We start from the raw sequence: 21840 nt of genomic DNA on the forward strand, positions 1-21840 counted from the left end.
AAATACAGTAGAGAGTCGTTAATCCAAACCCCGGTAACCCGAATCGCTGGTTATCCGAACGATTTTCAGTCTAACTGTCGTGCTGAATCGAACGTTTTTGATACTAAATTTACTTCTATAGTATAATTTTCATGTTTTTATATTCTTCAATAGATTTATTTTGTTTGTACAAAATAAAGAAATAATTTTTAACGATACAATAGTCTCGATTATTATTATAAAAATTTTCATTAGGCTTAAAATTGATGAAAATTCAACATGAAGTGACACGCAACAGGGAAAAATTTGAACATAGGACAGGTTAATATATTTTTTCGTACATAATCGGTTATCCGAACAAATCACTAATCCGAACCACCCCAGTCCCCAATTGATTCGGATTAACGACTCTACTGTACCGACAATTTCATTTCTTATTTCTTAGAGTAGAATAGTTGAAGTATCTGCAAGATAAATAAAATTATGTGAACTGTTAAAAAAATTCAAGTAAGTTTTTTTTTTTAAACAAAAGAGCAGGAGGCCCTTATTAACTATATAAAAAATTTCCAGTCAAGACTGGAAGTCAAATTTATTTCAAGACTAGGAGCAAAACTACTAATTTGAGATTGAGAGCATATATTTTAAATTAAATAAATTAAAAGTTGCAGCCCACCATTGTGACGATGTCACAATAAATAATCGTTCATTCAATGTTAATTTATCTAAGTTGAATAAAAAAAAACTTATGCATAATCAATTCACTATGAAATAATAGAAAATGATTTTTTATTAGGTATATTTAGAATAAAATGAGAAAATTAGCAAAAATACTATCTGATTATCAATAATTTGGATATATTATTAATTTAAAGTGGAAATTATATCAGAATTAAGCAAATCTTTGCTATTAATAAGTTACACACATTATAAAGTAAGCAATTTCAATAAGATTAATGCAATTTGCTTGAGCTTTTCAATTCATTTTGTAATCTGCTCAAAATGTAGGAAATTAAATATGTTGGTACAAAGTAAATTTTTGTTATCTGGTCCTTCATCCAATAAGAGAAGGCATATTTACAGTTTTTAAAGATATATTTATCTTTAAAAAACTGTTCAAATGGACAGAATACTCAAGAAACTTCAGATTTAGGATTTTAAAAAGCAGTTATTTCCATTGCTTTTCTGTTTTGCAATATTTTTTTTTAAATTTCAAATTAAAATTTTTTCAAACCAACTTTCTTAGTAAATAGTTCTCTGTTTCTGAAAACTAATATATTGTGTAAGGGTTGAAAATTTACAGACTGAAAATTTAATTTTTACCTTTAATTACCAATTTACAAGCAATTTTTAAATTTTGATTTCAAATGCAAAAATTAGCACATTAGACATTATTTAGTTGCTGACTCATCGGAGTCATCAACTAAATCACTAGAGTGCTATATCAAATTGAATTCCCTTCTATTTGGAAAAACAACAGCTTCATTGCCTGAAAAATAGACCATGCCATAATTTTTTTAGTCACTAGTGGGATGACAGTCAAATGTGTTATATATGTATATAAAACACATGTAAGTAAATAAATAAATATATATAAAGGTTTTGCACTAGGCATTAAGAGTAAAGAAAATTGTCAAACTATCCAGCATAGTGTTGTAATAGGATACTTCAAAAATTGAGAACTATAAAACAATTTAAGATAAGTGATAAACTATTTTTTGGTTTAAATAAAAAAGCATTTGACACTGCTAGGTCTTTATACAAATATATAATTGACTTCAAAAAAATATTACGTGTTTACTAGTGCATTTTAAATTTATTACAGGTAAACTAATTTACTGGTAATGCGATACCTATTGTAATGGATAGAATAAATGATAAAATTTGGATAAATTTTGTTAACTAGTTTAAATTTTTAAACTTACAAGATTTTAAATTGTTAAAGTTTCCTTTAGTTAACTGAGAAACTTTATTGAAAGTTGTTCCATAGATCGTACAGTTCATTCTGTTTAAATAACTGTCATCTTCAACCTTATGAAGAGTTTCTGTAGTTCCATAATAACGTGAAGCTTTTATTCCCTTGGTCTCCTCCTCTTGTAAATAATAAAATGAAATTGATCTGTTCAAAGTATTAATAAAAACAAATTTAACATTAAAAATGTTTTTGGACTAAAAATTATACAAAGTAAGGTGAATATTCAGTTTATATAGGAAAAAAATTAAGACAATTTCAAAACATTTTTTAGCTAAGTTAAAATTATGTAATCTAGTAAATAGTTAAGATATATATAAAAAATTTGATTTATCATCTATATCTAGTCACTAAGAATAATATTCATGTATTAACAAAGAATGAATCTTTCCAGGTTGATATCAGACTATGGGATTTATTTTCCAATCATCATCTGCAGCCAAATCTTGCCCAAAACATTTGCAATTAAATATTTATGTACCTTTTAGATTTCTATGGTTACTGGGCACTACCATGTAGAATGTACCCTTAGAGTGTGTCATAGTTTTTCTGTACTATATCTGTTCACCAGTTGCAATGCATTTAGTATTAGCTTATTGTTAATTTTTATAGCATATGGTAATATCAGTGTTGATAGACAAGATTTAATAGATAAATAACAGTAAAATATTTTATTTATCAGAAAATACATGATCTAATATTTACTTGAATTTTCATTAGACTATCCAAGTATTTTATTAATTATGTAATTAGTAAAAAGAAATAATATTTGAGGCATTTTACCTGTGTATTGACTAGTTCAGTGGTTCCCAAACTTTTTTGATTCTAGGCATCCTTGCTAAATACAGATTTTCCCAAGGCACCCTATGTCAAATTCTAACAAGTACATTATAAAAATTCTAACAAATACTGTACATTAAATTGTAACATTATAAAAATTTTATAACATTTCGTGGGGCCTGTGAGGAAGCCGTGGGCACACTTTGGATGCATCCTAGGGCGCCACGGCACACACTTTGGAAACCACTGGACTAGTTCAATGTTGTGTTACAGGGATGTTTTTGTAAATATTTTTAGCATATTTACTACTCACAAGGAGAACTGGGAGGTTGTCGTCACCGATTTCAACAAAATTTTGTGGATGTGTAAGTTTGGATGTGTGAATGTGTAAGTACAAAATTTTGTAAGTATTTACTTATACTTAAACTCTTCCAAAGCTACAGGACCCACTATTCAGGTATTCTTGAAAAAAAAAATTACAATTAGTTTTTTCTAGAACTATTAATACCTCTGCAGAAACACTATTCACATGTTCATGGTGTTGTGTGAAGTGCATTAGTATTTGGGTTCAAATCCCATATGAGAATTTTTTACATTTATAATTTAACCTTATTATTAAATTTGTTACAGATAATTATGAAACTGTTCATGCATTAAGGGAGTAATAGAAGTTCTATTATGGAATCCAAACTAAAATTTAAAAATTATCATCATCTATATTTTACCTGATTTTATTTTAAAAAAAAAAAAAAACATGAAGAGGGATGAATTTGTATGTCCAAAATGCATATTGGGGTCAATAAAAATGAGATGAAAAACAGTCACCTTAAAGTCATTTGTGGTTGTTATAAGTTTGGGTTTGAGACATTAATAGCCAATAGAAAATTTAAATTTTGTTTTCTGTTTTTTCAAAGCAATTTTATTCCTTCAATTTCAGCTAAATACCTGAAAATCTAACTGTTGAATTGGGTAAGCTCAGCTAAAACTTTTGGACTATTTCGTGAACATAAATTTCAAGTGTAAGGAATTATTCTTGTTTAATTCCTTAAATGTAAAAAATACAAACAAGAATGTATTTTTTACATGTAAGGAACTGAACATGGATATAAGTTTGTAAATATTGCAAAAAGTTACCTCTAGAATCACCTCTACAGTCAAACTTCCATATTATACAAACGTCTATGTAGCAAGTACAGTACTTGTAAAAGCCTTACTGTCCGTAAATTCTAATATTATTGTTAATTGTCTACTTTGACTTTACTTATTAATAGGACTTTATACTGGTGTTTAAAAGATTGGCACAGTAATGAGAGTTAGTTCAGGAAAGAACAAAATTTCTTTATTATATCACCTGTAGTAGTAATTTCTGTGTACACATATTACACATGTTTTGGGCTAGCATGCCCCTCATCAGCAGTATTACTACCAAACACTTAAAAAGTAACAATAACAAAACAAATAAGTTACTGTATAACTTAAAATTTCTTAGCAATAAAATTTTATTTTATTTGGACCAACAATAAGTTAGAATTAATAAAAATGTTTTAGAGTTAGTTATTACAGTACTCTACAGTATTAATGCATTAAAATAAATAAGTTTAATACTATATTGTACAGTATTTCTTAGTAATACCACTTTCAATTTACAAAAATCATGGGAAGTATTATACCAGTTCCATAATTGATTATTTCAACATTGACAAAGACATCATTACCACCAAGTATGTTACTGATGAAATTTTGGAAATCTTAAGAAGTAACAAAACTCAAACAATCCAAGATGAGAAAAAATGATGATAAAACTCATAAAAAACCAACAAATGATGAGATAATAAAAGGATTTCAAAATTATTCATAATGGCTGCAACATTACAAAAATGTGCCCAGAGAAATTTTTAATGCTCTTAATAAAAATGTGAAGCATATTATGAAGAGAACATTTTTTAATTGTTCTCTGCAACAAATCACAATTATTTTATGAAAAATGTAGTAAAACTTTTAAGTATTTTAACACAAATTTAAATTGAACATAACATATTTAAAATTATGTTTATTACTATATTACATTTATATTAATTCAAATTAACATAATTTTTTTGTTTCTATATAAGAAAAGTATTATCTTACATGAAATAACAATACTTTGATAAATAAATTTCTCAATAGTAAATTTTTTTCAGAATTTAGCAACTTTGTTATATAGAAGTTTGACTGTAATATCAGAAAAAGCATCAAAATTATTTTTGAAAAAATTGAAATTTTATTTTCATAAATTTAATATAGGATTCTTCAATGCAAAGTTTTTCTTTTCTTATTAAAATATCAACAAAAAAAAAAAATTTATAAAAAGATGTCAAATGATATACCGTAAGAAATGCTTTTGGAATCAAATTAAAAATTTTTGTAAAGTCCGACAAGTGCTATTGTTAAGCAGGAAAAAACATTAACGCAACAAATTGTTCTGTATGAAAAAAATAATCTTGATTTTTATCTCAAATATGGAAAAATATTTAATTTTTCCCTCAAATTATTTCTTCAATATTTAGTGTTTGGAGAATTAAATATCAGATATCAAACAACATATTGGTAGACAATTTCCAACAAGAGGTGAAAAGTAACAAAAAACTAAACTGTTTAGAGTGGTTTATGTAAATATTGCTAAATATTTTAGTAAATAAGTCAAAATTGTTTATTTCAATTTCATATTCAAATATAATTGTTACCACAATGTATATTTTACAGGATGTAACAAAAGTTTCTGGTATAGCTGTCACTTTGAGAGAAAACTTATTCCAATGAATCAATTACACAAAAATGGAAGCAAATAGTCATTTATTATTCCCAAGAAGAAGTATGATTAAATACTAGTGTTCCCTCCACCATTTGACTCACTCATCAGACACTTTCACAGGCCCAAAACTTTCAAGATTACAAATTTCATCTTGCATGACCAAATTCCACTATTCAGTATCAAAATTATTGATTTTTTTGTAAACTTGGTCTTTGGAACACTGGGTACCTTTGAGAAAGTTTACAATAATTAGAATAGAGAGGTTGCAGCTGAAGTTTTCATCTCTAAAAACGTGAACGTCGAATGCCACCATCTTGTAAGCCTAGAAGTTTGACAATGGCATTTGGAATGTCAAGCACGATTCCAATGACATTCCAAATGCCATTGTCAAACTTCTAGGTTTACAAGATGGTGGCACTCAATGTTAGATGTTCATATATTAGAGATAAAAACTTTGGCTGCAACATCTCTAATATTAGATAATTTCCAAGCTTTCCAAATCTTCAGGCCAGATAAATCAAGAGCATCCATGGTTCCGTGTGTGGTATTTAGCCACATCCTGCATTAACACAGTAATATTCTGCTTAAAAAATCTTCATATTCAACAGCAGTAGGTTTTGGAATAATTTTTTTGGAAATAGTATTCACTAATTACAATAGTGTTCTTATCAACTGGCATCATTTCTGTTTTTGAATATTGCACCCTGATGTTACCATGATCTTTTGGTCAAATTTTGGGAACTTTTACTGGTAGAATTTATATTGGATCAACTGTTCTCTCTGTATTTTAATGATTTGAAAAAGTATTAACAGTCCATTAATAAAGGAATTTAATAAAAGTTTCTAGCATATACCAAAAACTTTTTACAAATGTTTATCATGCAAAATTTATGGAGAAAAACTAAGCTCACTTGTATTCTCTTTCTGTTTAGCAAAGCATCACTCAAAGATTACATGAGCACATGCTTCTTTGTCAAAATCAAAGCCCATTCATAAAAAAAAGGCTGTGACGCAAGTATACAAGTAACTTACAGGAATTTAAAATGCTTTTTGACTGCAGCTGCATAGACGATTAGTGTAAATATAGTTTTCCCTCCCACTAATTTTCACTTCCAACATAGCAGTAGGTTCTAAATTATGATTTCACATTAATGCTGTGAAAATCAAAAACATTGCTTTATATATATCATACAAAACTTTGAAAATAAACAAAAATCAAACCAGAACCATACCAGAAATTTGTTAAACCCTGTACAAACAATGAAAAAAAAAATTAATTCCAATACATGCAACAAAATTCTTGTAACATACCTCATTAATTCTGGAGAAAACATTTTAATGTTGTTAACAATTTCAAAACTTGGACACCAAAGCTCTCCAGCTAAGGCAATAATAAAAAATGTTATTTTTTTTTAACTATAAAATATAAAAATTTAAGTTTATTTTATAATATTATATATATATATATATATATATATATATATATATATATATATATACACACTATATATAAATTCAAAGTGCTTCATTAAATTCATATATGTAAATCTAAGAATTCAAATATAAACTTCAAAACAAATGTAATGCATGAAGAGTATAAGTATAAAACAAACAATCTCTTCTAAAAGCTCATAAAAACATTAAAATTTTAACTTAATTTGCAATCAATTACAACTAAATTTTTATACAACTATTTAAAAATTTAATATATTTTTTAAGAACCTTACATTATTGCATATTTTTAAATAATATAAAAAATCAGTTACTCATTTAATTCAAATATGTAAATTTGATGTTTTTGTTAATTAATTTTTTCGTAAATATTAACATTCAAAAATATTAAATAAGTGTTCAAGTAAAGTAGAGGTTCAAAAACTGTTGTTCACATACAACAGTTTTTGAACCTCTACTTACTTGAACACTTATTTAATGCAGTTTTATTTAAGTTTAAAAAAAACCTTAATTTTGAGCTTTATCTCGGAGAATAAATGACCAAAACAGCATATATATATATTATATATATACAGAACATTTTATTCTTTATGTAACAAACAATTCAAAAGCAAAAATTTAATCTAAACTATGTCAAATACAAGATACTAAATCAAGATAATACAAAAATAAGAAGGTACTAAGCATTATCAAAGCTTTTTGAATATCATTTGTCAGAAAATGATATTTGGCTGTCTCCCACAAGCACACACACGCAGACATCAATTGTCAGATTGGTTCTAATGATTATGAGCTCGCTTAAGAACAAAGTACATTCTTTAACAAGAGCATCTTTAAGTTCCTGGAATGTTCTTGATGAAAGTTGACAAAATGCACATTGGATTAAGTGCACAGGCAATTACAGTCTACAAAAAGGAATCTTCACCTACAGTACCTTGGAAAAGTCTCACATGGGGGTTCCAAAACCTCATCTCTATCTTTTTTCAGTAATCGTACTCCTTGCAAAAACATTGAGCTCAGTGTGGCTATTAACCATAATGCTATCCCCAGACCATTAGTTTGTAAGGTACAAGGTACATAACTAATCAAACTAATCTCTTTCCACAATGTTCATACAATGTTTATTGAATTCCCCTCTCTCAAGATTCTAATCTGATACAGTATAAGAATCATTCTATACACTGTACATGGATTTGTCGTTGCACAGAACATAGAATGGATGTGCAAAGTTCAATATTAATGATTATGATACTCTGAAAACACTTTTGTGCACAGGGGTCAATGGAATGCAACATACCAGATGTCTGGCAAAAAACACTATTTACCTGAAGCCATCTGCTTATAAAATTGCAACATTTAGAGCTCTAGTAAGAAGAGCATAGACTTCCAGGTTTGCTCTAACACAGTTTTGGAAATCCTCCATATAAATTTTCACAATTTTTAACTGTAAACTTCGTTATTTTTATTCAAGTAGCATGCAAATTTTCGCAGCTTTTAGAATATTGAAATTTTCAAATTATTTTGTGCTTTTTGTCAGGTTTACTTTAATGAAAAATAATAGGACAAGGAAAAAAAAAATTGCATTAACTTTCCTATTAACCAGGTATCATTATTGTCACAGTAACAAATTGTCCTCAATGGTTAAGCCATCCAAAGAAACAATGCCATGCTACTACTGTAGTTATGTTGAAGAGCCTGCATGTTTTGCCTCAACTTCCTCTTTATTAAAAAGAATGAGTATAAAAATATGTTAGATATAGTTGGTCTTTAAATGGAACATTCAACTACATCTAGGGTATCTTTATTGTCTGGAAACAGAAAACAACAGACCAAAAAAATACACATTTTCTGCTATCTGCAGAGTGGATGATTATGCTTATTTTTATAGACAAATGTATTATGTTCTCAGATAAATTTGCTCTTTCTTCCAATGTTATTTGAATTAACACAATATTTTTATCATAGTGTTATGATTTTTTTTAGCTCTAACTTTTGTTGTTTTTAAAATTTGATTAAATTTTACCTCTTTTCAGACAAATGAGAATGAAGTCCAAGTAGACAAAAATAAGCATTTTCAACACCTACTTTGCTCTCAAATCAAGGTTCCAAAGTTACCAAAGCTGCTCAAGACATTGTGTTGTATTGTGAAAAGTTGTTATTACTGAAAGAACTGCATAGAAATGGTTTTCATGCTTAAAGGAGCAAAAATTCAAACTCAGACTGCCTTTCAGTTGATCTATTCAGTTAAATGAGGATTGATTGAATGAGCTCATTTATGGGATCTACACCAATCCACTAGAAATTGGTGCAGATCCCCATAGATGAGCTCCATTATTCCCCAGCAGATGGGATGCTCTCATAATACTGTTTCCCATAACCTTCACTTGATGGGTAAGGTCCAAAAACTGCATAAATGCAACACACTAAATGAAAAAACACCAGTACTCCTATCATTGCCAGTTTTATTGCTTGACACCAGGTTACTCCAAGGACAGGTTAAGTTTAAGTACTGTAATTAAATTAATAAGAGATAGTGCCTAATGCCTACCTCTAGGCATAATTACTTAACATTATTATTACTGTTATTAATAAATAAAACAGATCTAATCCAGCAATCATTTGGCTTTAATATAACTATTGAGCTTACAGATGTTTATATTTGCAAATAGATTTCTTTACTGCATCATCACCAGTGATGAAAAATGATGTCTTTATGTCAATATGAAGCAGAGGAAAGAATAGCTGAGTCCCAACAAACAAGCAACACCTCAAACCAAACCATAGCTGCATCCACTATGAGGTGCTTGAAAAACACACAATCAGTGCAAAGCTTTATGTTCAGCAAGTGCATTAGCTCATCAAGGCAATCCAACCAAAATGACTTGACCAGCAGCATTGCATGCTTCAATATGACAACTCACACCTACATTGCTAATTTGACCAAACCTAAGTTAAGAGCTGGTTGGGAAGTCCACACCCACCATATTTTCTTAATCTAACACCTTCAGATCATCACCTTTCCCAGTCAGTAACAGTCGGCAAGGTATTTTTGTTCAATGATGGAGAGCAAAAAACATGGCCTGATAAATTTGTCAAGATGCAGTGATTTATATCAAGGCATTGACAAACTAGTGAAACTTTTATACAATTAAAAGACAGTCACTCTAAAAATCAGACGATCACCAGAAAGCCGACGGAAATGAAAACATATTTGTCAAAATTCGTCACCAGAGGGATGTCCAGGCTTAATCTACATTCGTCAGCACAATTTCCCAGTAGATAAAAGGAGCCAAAACCCCAAACGGATAAGGATGAACCATTAAAGATGCCGTAAGATTTACCATACCAATTTTAAGAAAAATTTTTTTAATTTTTATTGGTTTTTTTTGTGTTTTAAGGAACTCTTTTTTAAAAATGGGCAGCTAAGTAGCCTAAAAGGAAAGGTCTGGCTGTCTGATTCATTCTGGAACACTAAAAGAAAATAAAAAATGGTGATAGTCTGATTTTTAGAGCGACTGTCTTAATTGTATAAAAAAAATATTTATTCATCCGATGGAAATGAAAACTAGTGAAACATTGAAGCCATGAAAAATATATTATTAACTGATTTAATGAAAATTAAAGATTAAAATAAACAAAAGAAAAAAACTGAATTTATTTGACAACCCAGTATTATGCTGTCTGTATTGAATAATCAAAGTATAACTATTCAATGCTGTCTAAAGATTTGGTTGCATTTGGACTGTTAAATCTGGTTTGAGTTCAACCCAGATAAGGATGCAAGTCTAACACTTCTCAAATTGTTGATATTGTTGAACAACAACTGTGGTAACAAATAATTTTTCAAGCTGTAATAGTGCAAGTAGTGTTATTGCAGTTGGGTGATCCTATGGCACAGTGTGGAAGGTAGAGAAAATTGGTGCATCATCATCTATACAAGGTAAGCCACAACCAGCATTTAAAATCAGACATTGCAGTGATGAGGCACATTTTCATCTCAGTGAAACAGTGAACATTTGTAACTTACATTTGAGCCATAAAAATCCCTCATGTTTTCCAGCAGATTCCATTGCATTTGCCATAAGTTACCTTAGAGTAAATTCTCAGCCACATTTATTGTTTAGCTATTCTTCAAAAGAAGCTAGTCCCAAAGGAGCTTGTGACAGACACCAAGAGTTACTCAACAGAAACACTTTTGTCATACCGCAACTGTAACAATGAGTGCCTTAAATCAATCACTTCTATTCAAAATGAAGTGCCTCCACACATAAGATGCTGTGTACCGCAGTTCTATGACAACATTTAACTGATAAGTGATTAATTGTCTCTTATTACCTGGACATCTCATTCTCTGATCTTAATCCATGTGATCATTGATTGTGGAAACACTTAAAGTGTGGTTTATCAAGGATGTGTAAAGATGTTGCAAATTTGGTAGACTACAAAAAGAAGTGTCACAGTCTGAAGCATCACACAAAAGATCAATTATAATCAGTCATTAAACACACTATTGCCTTCAAGTTTTAAATCTGAAGAATGGGGACCATATTGAGCAGTATTCCCTGCATTGCTAAAGTCTCTGTATAGACAGAGTTTTGTACAAATAAAATGCGAGTTTTTGCACTAAAATCTTTTACAGAAATGTCTGGTATTATATTTCAGGGTGTGTGGCAGAACTGGTTGCATTTGGACTGCTAAATCTCTAGACAGTGCTGAATAGGATACTTTATATATACTGGGTGATCATATACATACATCATTTGTTAAAAACTCATTTACCAGATACAGAAATTACATCATCTTGTGAGGGTTTCAAATTGTCTTCAGGCCTAAGAAGGAAAAAAATTAAATTTAAAACAATTTTCAATTACTAAGCAGAGTTTAAAAATTTAGAAGAAACAAAAACCAAAACAATTGCCAGATTACATCAGGCTATATTAATACTATTAATTAGTAATTAAATAATCATATATGCCACTTGTAATAATATGGTACCATAAATAACCAGTATGGAAATTAAATAGTTCTGAAAGCAAATATTGGACAGACAGACATTCAAGCAGCATAACTGGTAACACATCTTCACAGGAAGTGGGGAGTTGTGGGTTTCAGGCCGATTCTTTTCTTCCAGAATCTTCTGAATTAATTATTAAATATTAATTATAATTATTTAATTTATCAAGAAATGGCACCTAATGCATACTTCTAAACCAAATTACTTGACAATAGTAATTATTAGCATAAATATAGACCAATGTAATTTGGCAATAACTTGACTTTAATCTGAAAATCAAGTTTCTAGATGTTTATATTTAAAGAAACAAAAACATTGATAAATGGCATGTAAGCAATATTCTAGGGCAGTGATTCTCAACCTTTTTTTCATCACAGTACACTTTTAATAAATTAAAAATTTGGCAGCACACACATTTACTTTGGTAAGTATCGCAGGACAACCAGTGACATCATAACAGTAATTTTTAAACGCTGTTTGTTATTTAGGTCACATTTTCTAAACTCCTTGGTAACTAGCAGCAGTTACTGGTAACACTGGTTACAATTCCAAATGTTCCCTAGGAAGGTAGAACTGATTAAACTACTTGTTTGATGTCACTTATGTGAAGCAGAGGTAGAGCAGCTACACCCTAGCTGCTCTGCTTTTCAGGCTGAGCTATTTGCCATTCTTAGGGTCCTGCAATGGAGCAGGTTGGTTGGTTAGTTCTAGTTTTTTGGCACAAGAGCCATACAGGCTATACTGCGCCATGACAAATGGTAAAATTAAACAAAGCTAAATATATATATCACAAAACGTCAATACAACACAAAAACACAAACAAGTGCAAACAAACAGTACAACACAAATATAAATATATACTAAATAAATAAATAAATAAATAAGTTAGTTAAATCTCTTTATTAATATTTATAACTTTCAAAAAGTTCAGTATTTTATCAAGATTTGGCCTCTGGCCCAAAATCTCTCTCAAATTTGCATTTCCGAAATACTGTCTGCGACTCTGGTCAAAAGCAACACAGTTGCAAAGTATGTGTTTGACACTTAAAATACAAATGCAATACTGGCATACTGGCTGGTCATCACCCTTTAAAAGGTATTGATGAGTAAGCCGAGTATGTCCAATCCTCAGACGAGTAAGAATGACTTCAGATCTCCTATCGTACTGTTTGTTGTGTGTCCAATTTTCTATTATAGGTTTGATCTCATAAAGTTTATTGTGGACTTGTTCGTTCCACACATTTTGCCATCTCTCTGCTACTCGTTTTTTAACGACCAGCTTCAAGTCACCTCCTTCAATAAACATTCTATGCTGAGAAGGACTTGCTGACTTTGCAGCTGCGTCAGCTTCTTCATTCCCTCTTATACCTACATGGCCTGGGACCCAACAAAATTTTACAAGAATATTACTCGCAATAAGATGGCAAAACAGTTTGCGAATTTTAATCACTATAGAGTGAGAACTAGGTTCATGTGAGATCAAAGCCTGAAGTGCACTAACTGAGTCAGTGTAAATAACACAGCGACAATGACCTTTACCAATTATATATTTTAAGGCTAGGTAAACAATGGAGCAACAGCAAATTCAGCAACAATTGACACTGTTTTTACTGACTGTGCCTCGGCCTTGCATCTTTTGCAAAACTCATCACATCACCCACTCGCAAACTACATTATCAAAGAAACCATAACTACCTCCAATATTATCAACTTTAATTGGACCATGGCTCACATTGGCATGGTAGGAAACGAAAGAGCAGATAAGCTTGCAAAATCTGCAGCTCAGAACTCAGACCTGCAGCTTGATTATTCCAAAATTTCAATAAGGCACATCAAGGCTAATCTAAAACAGGAACTTATTAAGAAATGGCAAACTGATTGGATGGATAACCATAATCAAATAGCATTTAAGTTTATACCTATTATTGACAATTACTTACACAATGACTGGATGCACATTAACCACTACATCACTCAATTCTTGATGTGTCACGGCAGGTTTTATTCATCTCCATCACTTTAGACTGCACCATTCGAACTTGTGCCCCACTTGCAACATCCCTGATGGAAGTGAACATTACATCTTTCTGCATTGGATTAGAGAGAGAGAGAGACTCTTCCTAAAAACATCAGTAGAAGAAAATGGAGATGTCTGGCAAGATGGACACAAGAACCACCTTAAGAAACAAAACTACAAATACTTCCATGACTTGATTAAAAAATATTACAACATCAGCTCTGTTCTGTGTCTGAGACATTGAACTTTATTTATTGGCTACTGGTTCAGCTTGTGCGCATTCTTATTCAATCAGCAATGCAGCATCAATGCTTCTTAGCACATTCTGCCTTTAATCATATATTGAAGTTCCTATTCAGCAATATAATGCTTAATGCATAATGTATATTATAGTATTGTTATTCTTTATAACTTCTATTGTAAATAATAATCATTGTCATGGTTCTTTTGGCTTGTTATCTACTATTTTCAACAATTTGCAATTTCTTAACTTTGTTACTTTAATGTAAATTAAACATTCTACAATGTATTATACTGTATCTTAAGCCCAGCTGTACTGGCATTGTACAGACTGAATAAAAATATTGTATTGTGGGTATTCTCAGTTGAACATAGGTTGAGAATCACTGTTCTAGGGAATAGTGTTAACAGATTAAAAGTTCAAGATGTTAATCAAGAAAAAATAACTTTTGAGTTTTGATTTTATTTTTATGTACAGAGAGGGGGAAAGCCAATTGGAAGAAAAGAAAGTACTTGAAACTACAATGAAGTAATTTGAACAGAAAGATAATATTCATATGCCATTCAATGAATTATATCATATGATATAATCCAGGGGTGGCCAACAAGTTGATCATGAAGCCAACTTTGGTCAATCACTCACGATGTCTTGACTTAATGTGTTACAAAACTTGTAACCAAACGTAACAAGTGAATGTAATGCGCAAACGCAACAGTATGCATGCAGTTATGATTCTAAACACAGCCATTTAGCTTGAATATCTGGTACTGTCATGTGGTAGCTTCTTTTCTTTAGTATTAACATTATTATTATTTTTAATATTTATCAAACAGTGACAACATTGAGTTTCAATTTTTCTTCTGTTTAACAAGAGTGAAATTATTGCTGCAATTCAAGATCTACAACTGTCAAAACACTGATGCGACAAATTGAGAAGATGAGTGGAAATGTAAAAAAAGTTATATAACGATATTAACAGATGTTCTTGTTTTTCCCTTCAATGTGATGAATCAACAGATATAAGTGATACAACACAATTACATGTTTTCATTTGTATGGTTTTTAATGATTTTACATGTAAAGAAGAATTGTTGGGTATGATTTCTTTGAAAGAAAGGACTAGAGGTGTAGATATATTCAAATCCTTTAAAAAGTTGCTCAATGATTTGAAAATACCACTTTTTAAATTAGTTTCAATAACAACAGATGGTGCAGCTGCAATGATAGGTCACATAAATGGATTTTTAGTCCTATGTCCATATGAAAATGAATTCCCAGCCTTTTTAAGCTACCACTGCATAATTCACCAGAAAGTGTTAGCCAGCAAGAGACTAAACACAAAAGAGGTAATGGACATAGCATTTAAAATTGTTAATTCAATTCGAGGAAGTTCCCTCAAATGGCAGCTCTTCCAACTGCAGCTTGATGAAGGTCAACCTGAATTATTACTACATACTGATGTAAGATGGCTAAGCAGAGGTAAATTTCTGCAATGATTTCATGATTTATTGCTTGAAATAATAGATTTTCTTCATGAGCAAGATGGAAAATGTGAAAATTTAAATGTTGAAACTTGGTTTAGTGACTTAATATTGAAGTAAAATCGGTAAGAAATGCCAAGTCATTTAAATTTAGAATTATAAGGTGAAAATAAAACAGTAATTGATATGATCAGCTGCAGAAATGCATATAAAACAAAATTTATTTTGCTAATAGAAAATATGCAACAAAATAATATGAATCATTTTCCAAATATGGCAGATAACTTACAAAAACAAAAATATTAATTATAAGATTGACAAATACATCACAGAAATCCAAAAAGTAATTGAAGATTTTGGAAAGTTAAAAGAAATTGTGGAATTTATATCTTTTCCTTTTAAAAAAGAAGATTTAAGTGTGAAATGCATTAGCCAAAAAAATTTCAGACTTATTTCATATGGAGCAAAAAAGGTATTAGAAAATGAAATTATAATTTTACAAACTGATTTAATCTTACAAGCCAGAAAATTTGAAGATTTTTGGAAATAAATCAACTGAGAAAAATATCCTGGTATCACCAAATGTAGCAAATATATTTATTCTTGTTTCAGATCTACATACCTGTGTGAATCAGCATTTTCATACTTAAAGTTAACAAAGACTAAACAATGTTCTGTCCTGAGTGATTCCCATACTGAAGACTCATTATCATCATCTTTGTCAGGATATACACCTAATTATGATTCCTTGGTTAGAGACATGCAAACTCAGTCCTCCCATTAATGTTAAGGTAATAAAAATTCTAAATTTGTCTATCTGTAGCTAATTTGAATTAATAAATATTGTTAATAATTACTCATGTTTATTCCCTTGGATGCGAGTTTTTTGGCCCATTAAATAATTATGTTGTTTTTCATGTAGATAGATATGCAGGGTGTTTCAGTACGAGGTGCACTCCCGCAAACTATTGATAGATTAGCAAAAAATAAGTCAAAAAATCTTACATTATTCTTCCATGATAAATTTTCCTGGCCCAAAAAAATTGCAGAAGTGAAATCTTAAAATCAAATTATCAGCCATACTGTGCATTTTTATAACAACATTTTCATATTTACAAACAAATAGTTCCACAACTTATACATTACAATTTATGAAAAAAATTAAATTACATTTTAACTTACTAAAAATCTATCTTAAAAAAGTGTCGAAAAATCAATATTTTTAGGTAGTGCCTGTACGGAATGAACTCATAGCTGAAAATATCAAAAGTTGGGTCCAAAAATTTATTTTCTTTCAGCCTATATCTCTAAAACTTAAGTGATTTAAAAAATAAATAGTTTTGAACATACATTTTGCTTATCTACCCATAGCTTGCAGAAACAGTGTATAAACATAGTATGTATTTCACACCTCCCCCTCCCCACTTAGACTATGCCTATGACAAAAAGTCAATCACAACACATTTTTAAGATAAAAAGTAGATCTTATGTACACAAAAGTTGGCCACCCCTGATATAATCCATTAAAAAATTAGCATAATTTTGCTTCATAAAATAAATTTTTAAAAATAAAAATATTTTAGAAAGTACATAAATATTTACTGTTGATCATACAAATGTTAATTATTTAATACATTTTCCACATCTTTGAATGAATTAGCAATTCATTTATCAAGCCAGAATTTCAGTTTAATACTGGCTGGTTAATCAGGAATCTACTACAGGGGCAGATCCAAGGTGACTACAGGAGCTTAAGCCCTCCCATTGGCAAAAACAAATTAAAAATTTGTTCAAATTTCAAAAACAATTTATACTGGTAAATATTGTTTATTGGACCATCTGTAATACAATCATCTTACACGTGTTAATAAAAAGTACTTATAATAATTCAAAAATAATTTAAAATATTTGAGTTAGCTGCCTTTCTTCTGGAATCTGCTATTTTTATACTGCATTATAAAAGTTATATACAGGGTGCATGAAAAGTTCTGTCAATTTTATTTTTGTGCGTTTTTGGCATTTGTCATTGCATTTTTTGTTATTTTTTATGATTTGATTGGATTGTACGTGCAATTTTGATCAAGAAAGTGCTCTAATGATTTTTTTAGTTTTAATTGTGCTAACGTCATGTCTCATGAAAATAAACATATCATCGTCGTTGAGTTGCACAAGTTGGGAATGAAGACAGCCGACATTGTTAGCGCAACTGGTTTCCAACAGAGGACTGTCTACAGGATCGTGAAACGTTTCAAGGAGACTGGAGGGATTGTGGACTGTCCTCTGAGCAGTTGTCCAACCACCGCGATTACTCCAGAGAACATCAACAAGGTGCGATGCCGGATTCGTCACAATCCAAAGGTGTCCATGCGCAAAACGGCCAAGGAGCTCCAAATCAGCAAGGAGCAAGTCCGTAATATCGTCAAGAGGAAGCGGGGATAGCCCGAGTCCACTTCTTAAATGAAGCGATAAAGGCAAAGAGGCTCGAGAAAGCTCGCCGAATGTGTCGGCTGGTCGGCGCTGGTCGCTTGAACAAAGTGCTCTTTACCAACAAGATTTTTCCCTCGAGCCGCTTCAAAACCGCCAAAACCATCGACAGCTGCTCAAGAAGGGTCAACAGGAGACTGCCGCTGCAAAAGCCATTAGTCATAGCCTTTTTCCAGCCTCATTTATGGTGTGGGCCGGCTTCTGTACCACTGGAAAGATGCCGCTGGTCTTCGAGCAAAACATCAAAATCAACGCCGCTATCTACCAGCGATGGGTCCTATGCAATGTATTGGAGCCGTGGGCATTGCAGCACTTCGGCCCAGAAGGATTCACGCTTCAGCAAAACTGGGCACTGGCGCATTTGGCCCAATCAACAATTACCGTCTGAAGAGCGGTCTGTCGAACTCGCCGGATCTTAACCCGCTGAACTACTCGGCGTGGTCGATTCTGGAGCAAAAGATTTCGGGAACACGATACGACACCATGGACCAGCTGAAAGCAGTGTTGACGCATGCCTGGGACGAAATTTCGGTGAAAGAATGTGCAACCATCGTTAAAACGTTTCTCAAGCAACTATGTAAATGCATTGAAGCCCAAGGAGGCAATTATAAGTATTTGTTGTAAATTTTTTTGCTTATTGTTATTTGTTAAATAAAACTTATTGTTTGTTTAGTTTTGTGAATTATTTATTTGTACAGTATTCTTATACTGTTGAAGTATTTCAAAAAATTGACAGAACTTTTCACACACCCTGTAATTGCGAAATATTTTTAAAAATTTATTGAAGTATAAAAAAAGAACTATCATCATAATTTGTGTATTTGTTCTAGAAATTTTAAATATATTCATCATATTTTTCTGGTTTTAGTTGTTTTGTGTTACAAAAGTTTAGACAGTTTATCATATTTGACACGCTTTATTACTGTATAAAAAAAACCACACATCTAAACCTATATATAACTAATAATTAATATGATTATTATAATAAAAACTAAGTTAAAACACACAGGTTATATTTTACCTATGTTACAAAAAGTTTTGTATAATAAGAAAAAACTTACGTTATACCATTCCATTTGTCTAACATGCCCCTGTAATTTATATTTGTACTTCCAGTATATATGGTAAATATTCCATCATCACTATTATTTTTCTAAAAATAAATTTAATATCTTGCATTATGTTAAAACAAAACTTTAATAGCAAATCCTTTTCAGAAGTTAATATTATTTTTAATAAGTTTATAATGTTATTGTTTTTTGCCCTTAATTTCATTAGTTTCTACTAATTTAAAACAGTTATTTATGTTAGGCTTATCACACCAGTTAAATTAAATATATATTTAAGTTAAGAAATTGTGTTCAAGTTTATAAGATGATTTTTATACATATTGGTTTTAATTATTGTAAAATATGTAAAATACACCCAAAATGCATTTCGGACATTAAAATAGTCCCTCTTCAGTTGATGTTTCAATTAAACCTCACAAGATAAAATACACAGAAGTTATATTAAAAGGATGAAATTGGCATTATCTCAAGTACAATACAATAACTTTTCTTTTTCATGTTTTCATAACCAAGCCAGCTGTAAGGAGTTCTACACACAATTACTAAGTATGTGCTCCAACTCCACAGCTACTTTACATCTTGGTAAGTAATTAATGACTTTACAATCATCCCTTCTATGATTTATGTCTCTGTATAGCATTTTTTTTAATGCTGTTTGGTAACTGTAGTGTCCTCAATGGCCAACCTTCATTCCATCTCATACCAAATATCAATATTCAGTCTGTATATTTGTTCATTTAAATTGTGTATATTCATATTCAACTGGGATATAGGCATATTATTCTTTTAATACAAACATATTGTTTTTTGCCCTTAATTTCATTAAGCATTTCTACTAACTTAAAACATTAGTAATAGTTAATAATAATGTTTTTACTAACTTACTATGTTGACATTTACAATTAAAAAATACTATTTATACATAAGGAAATAGAAAGTTAGATTTCTATGAGTAAACAAACTTTTAATGCATTTTGTAATTCAATTCAAAAAACACTTATTTTAAACCACAAAAATATTCGTTAGATGAAACAAGTGTTTTGCAAGTTTAGAAAGTGGCAACAATCTGTTCCATAAATTTAGAAATGCAATAATATGCAGATTACATAATTTTGTTTAATATATTTGTGTCAAACACTTGTCATTGTTTCTTTTTTATTATGAGCAAAGCTAAGCAGCTTAAAATAGAATAATAGAAAAAAACATTAAGATTTCTGAACAAAGATAATTGGGTAAAAATTCAATTATATTGATTTTTTAATAGATATTGCTAAGAGGATTTAAATATATCAAAAGCAGCTGTTGTTTCAAAATGTTTGAAACATACAGGAAGAATGTCTTTTTGGATTTGTGATTCAATCAGGTAGGTCAAAAATAACCAAAAGGTGATATTAATGTATTAAAGACTGTACTAGGTAACATTCATGTCAACAGCTCAACTCATTGCAAATTGGATCAAAAACATTAATAAACACAAAGAACAATCACCTGGCTTAGATTACAAAATTTAGGATTCCATTCCAGAGTGCCAAAAGAGTTAATCTCATTTAAAAGAAAAAAACAAAACAAACGTTTGATTTGGTTTATTTGTTTATGGCAATGCAACACTTGAGTGATCTGCCAAGAAGGAATGCCTCCCAGGAAGTCTTTTGTGAGAAACTGGCTCCTATTTAGGTGTTATAAACATGAAGAAAACTTGGAAAACTCCATGTGAGGTATGAACCCATGACTAACTATGAGTGTTCAGTAGTTGTATTCACTCAGCCACAAAAAAAAAAAAACAAAAAGTCTAGTGGGCAAAGGAGTGAAGGTTGGAAAAAATATATGATTTGGAGTGATGTATCCATCTTTATCTTAATTTTGTAGGTCATGAGTCATGTTATTAGAATATAAAAGAAAGGTGAGGAATTTCAGCCTGACTGTATAAAACAGCGTGTAAAATTCCCAACAAAAGTCATGATGCTGGGATATATCACTTCACAAGGACAAGGTAAACTTTGTCCCAACTGAAAAGGTTAATGCTGATTTACAGAGTTATTAAGTTTTTTTTTTAATCCAAACAGTTGAAATACAATTTTGATGTAATTTTTCAACAAGAATGCCTCTAGCCACAGAGCAAAATCAGTAATGAAATGGTTTATAAAAGCTGATCAAAGTTCTTAAATGGTCACTTACCTCAAACCTAAACCCAACTGAAAATATTTTTGGAAAGTTTAAAAACCAATTATAAATAGTAAAAACTATCTGATGTGAACTTATACAAAAACAAATTGAGAAATTTAGGCTGCTGCTTCATCTGAGAAGCACAGGGAACTTACAGCAATAATGCCAAAATGATTGAAGGCAATTATTCAAAAAAGACACTCAATAAAGTACTGAACAATTTTTGTTTATTTTTGATACATTATTTCAACAATAAGTATGTTTTGTTAATTAATTTCTAAATTTATGAAATTGATTGTTGAAACTTTCTAAACTTATGAAACAGGTGTTTCACATCTAGTGAATATTTTTGATTAAAATAAGTTTTTTTGAATTACAACTTAGATTTCTGTATGCATA

At 30.4% G+C, this 21840-nt stretch overlaps 1 protein-coding gene across 1 annotated transcript in view; it reads right to left on the reverse strand.

Moving 5' to 3' along the window:
* LOC136975195 (scavenger receptor class B member 1-like) overlaps positions 1–21840 on the reverse strand; it is a 41869-nt gene that overhangs the window by 10259 nt on the left and 9770 nt on the right. The window contains exons 5-8 of the mRNA XM_067270231.1: positions 19270–19361; positions 11751–11800; positions 6831–6900; positions 1902–2095 (exon numbers count right to left, since the gene is read on the reverse strand). Of these exons, the coding sequence (XP_067126332.1) occupies positions 1902–2095; positions 6831–6900; positions 11751–11800; positions 19270–19361 (406 nt within the window). The remainder of the gene's footprint in view (positions 1–1901; positions 2096–6830; positions 6901–11750; positions 11801–19269; positions 19362–21840) is intronic.

The sequence above is a fragment of the Centruroides vittatus genome, unplaced genomic scaffold (genome assembly GCF_030686945.1).
Source record: "Centruroides vittatus isolate TY-2023 unplaced genomic scaffold, ASM3068694v2 contig_364, whole genome shotgun sequence".
NCBI classification, from domain to species: domain Eukaryota; kingdom Metazoa; phylum Arthropoda; class Arachnida; order Scorpiones; family Buthidae; genus Centruroides; species Centruroides vittatus.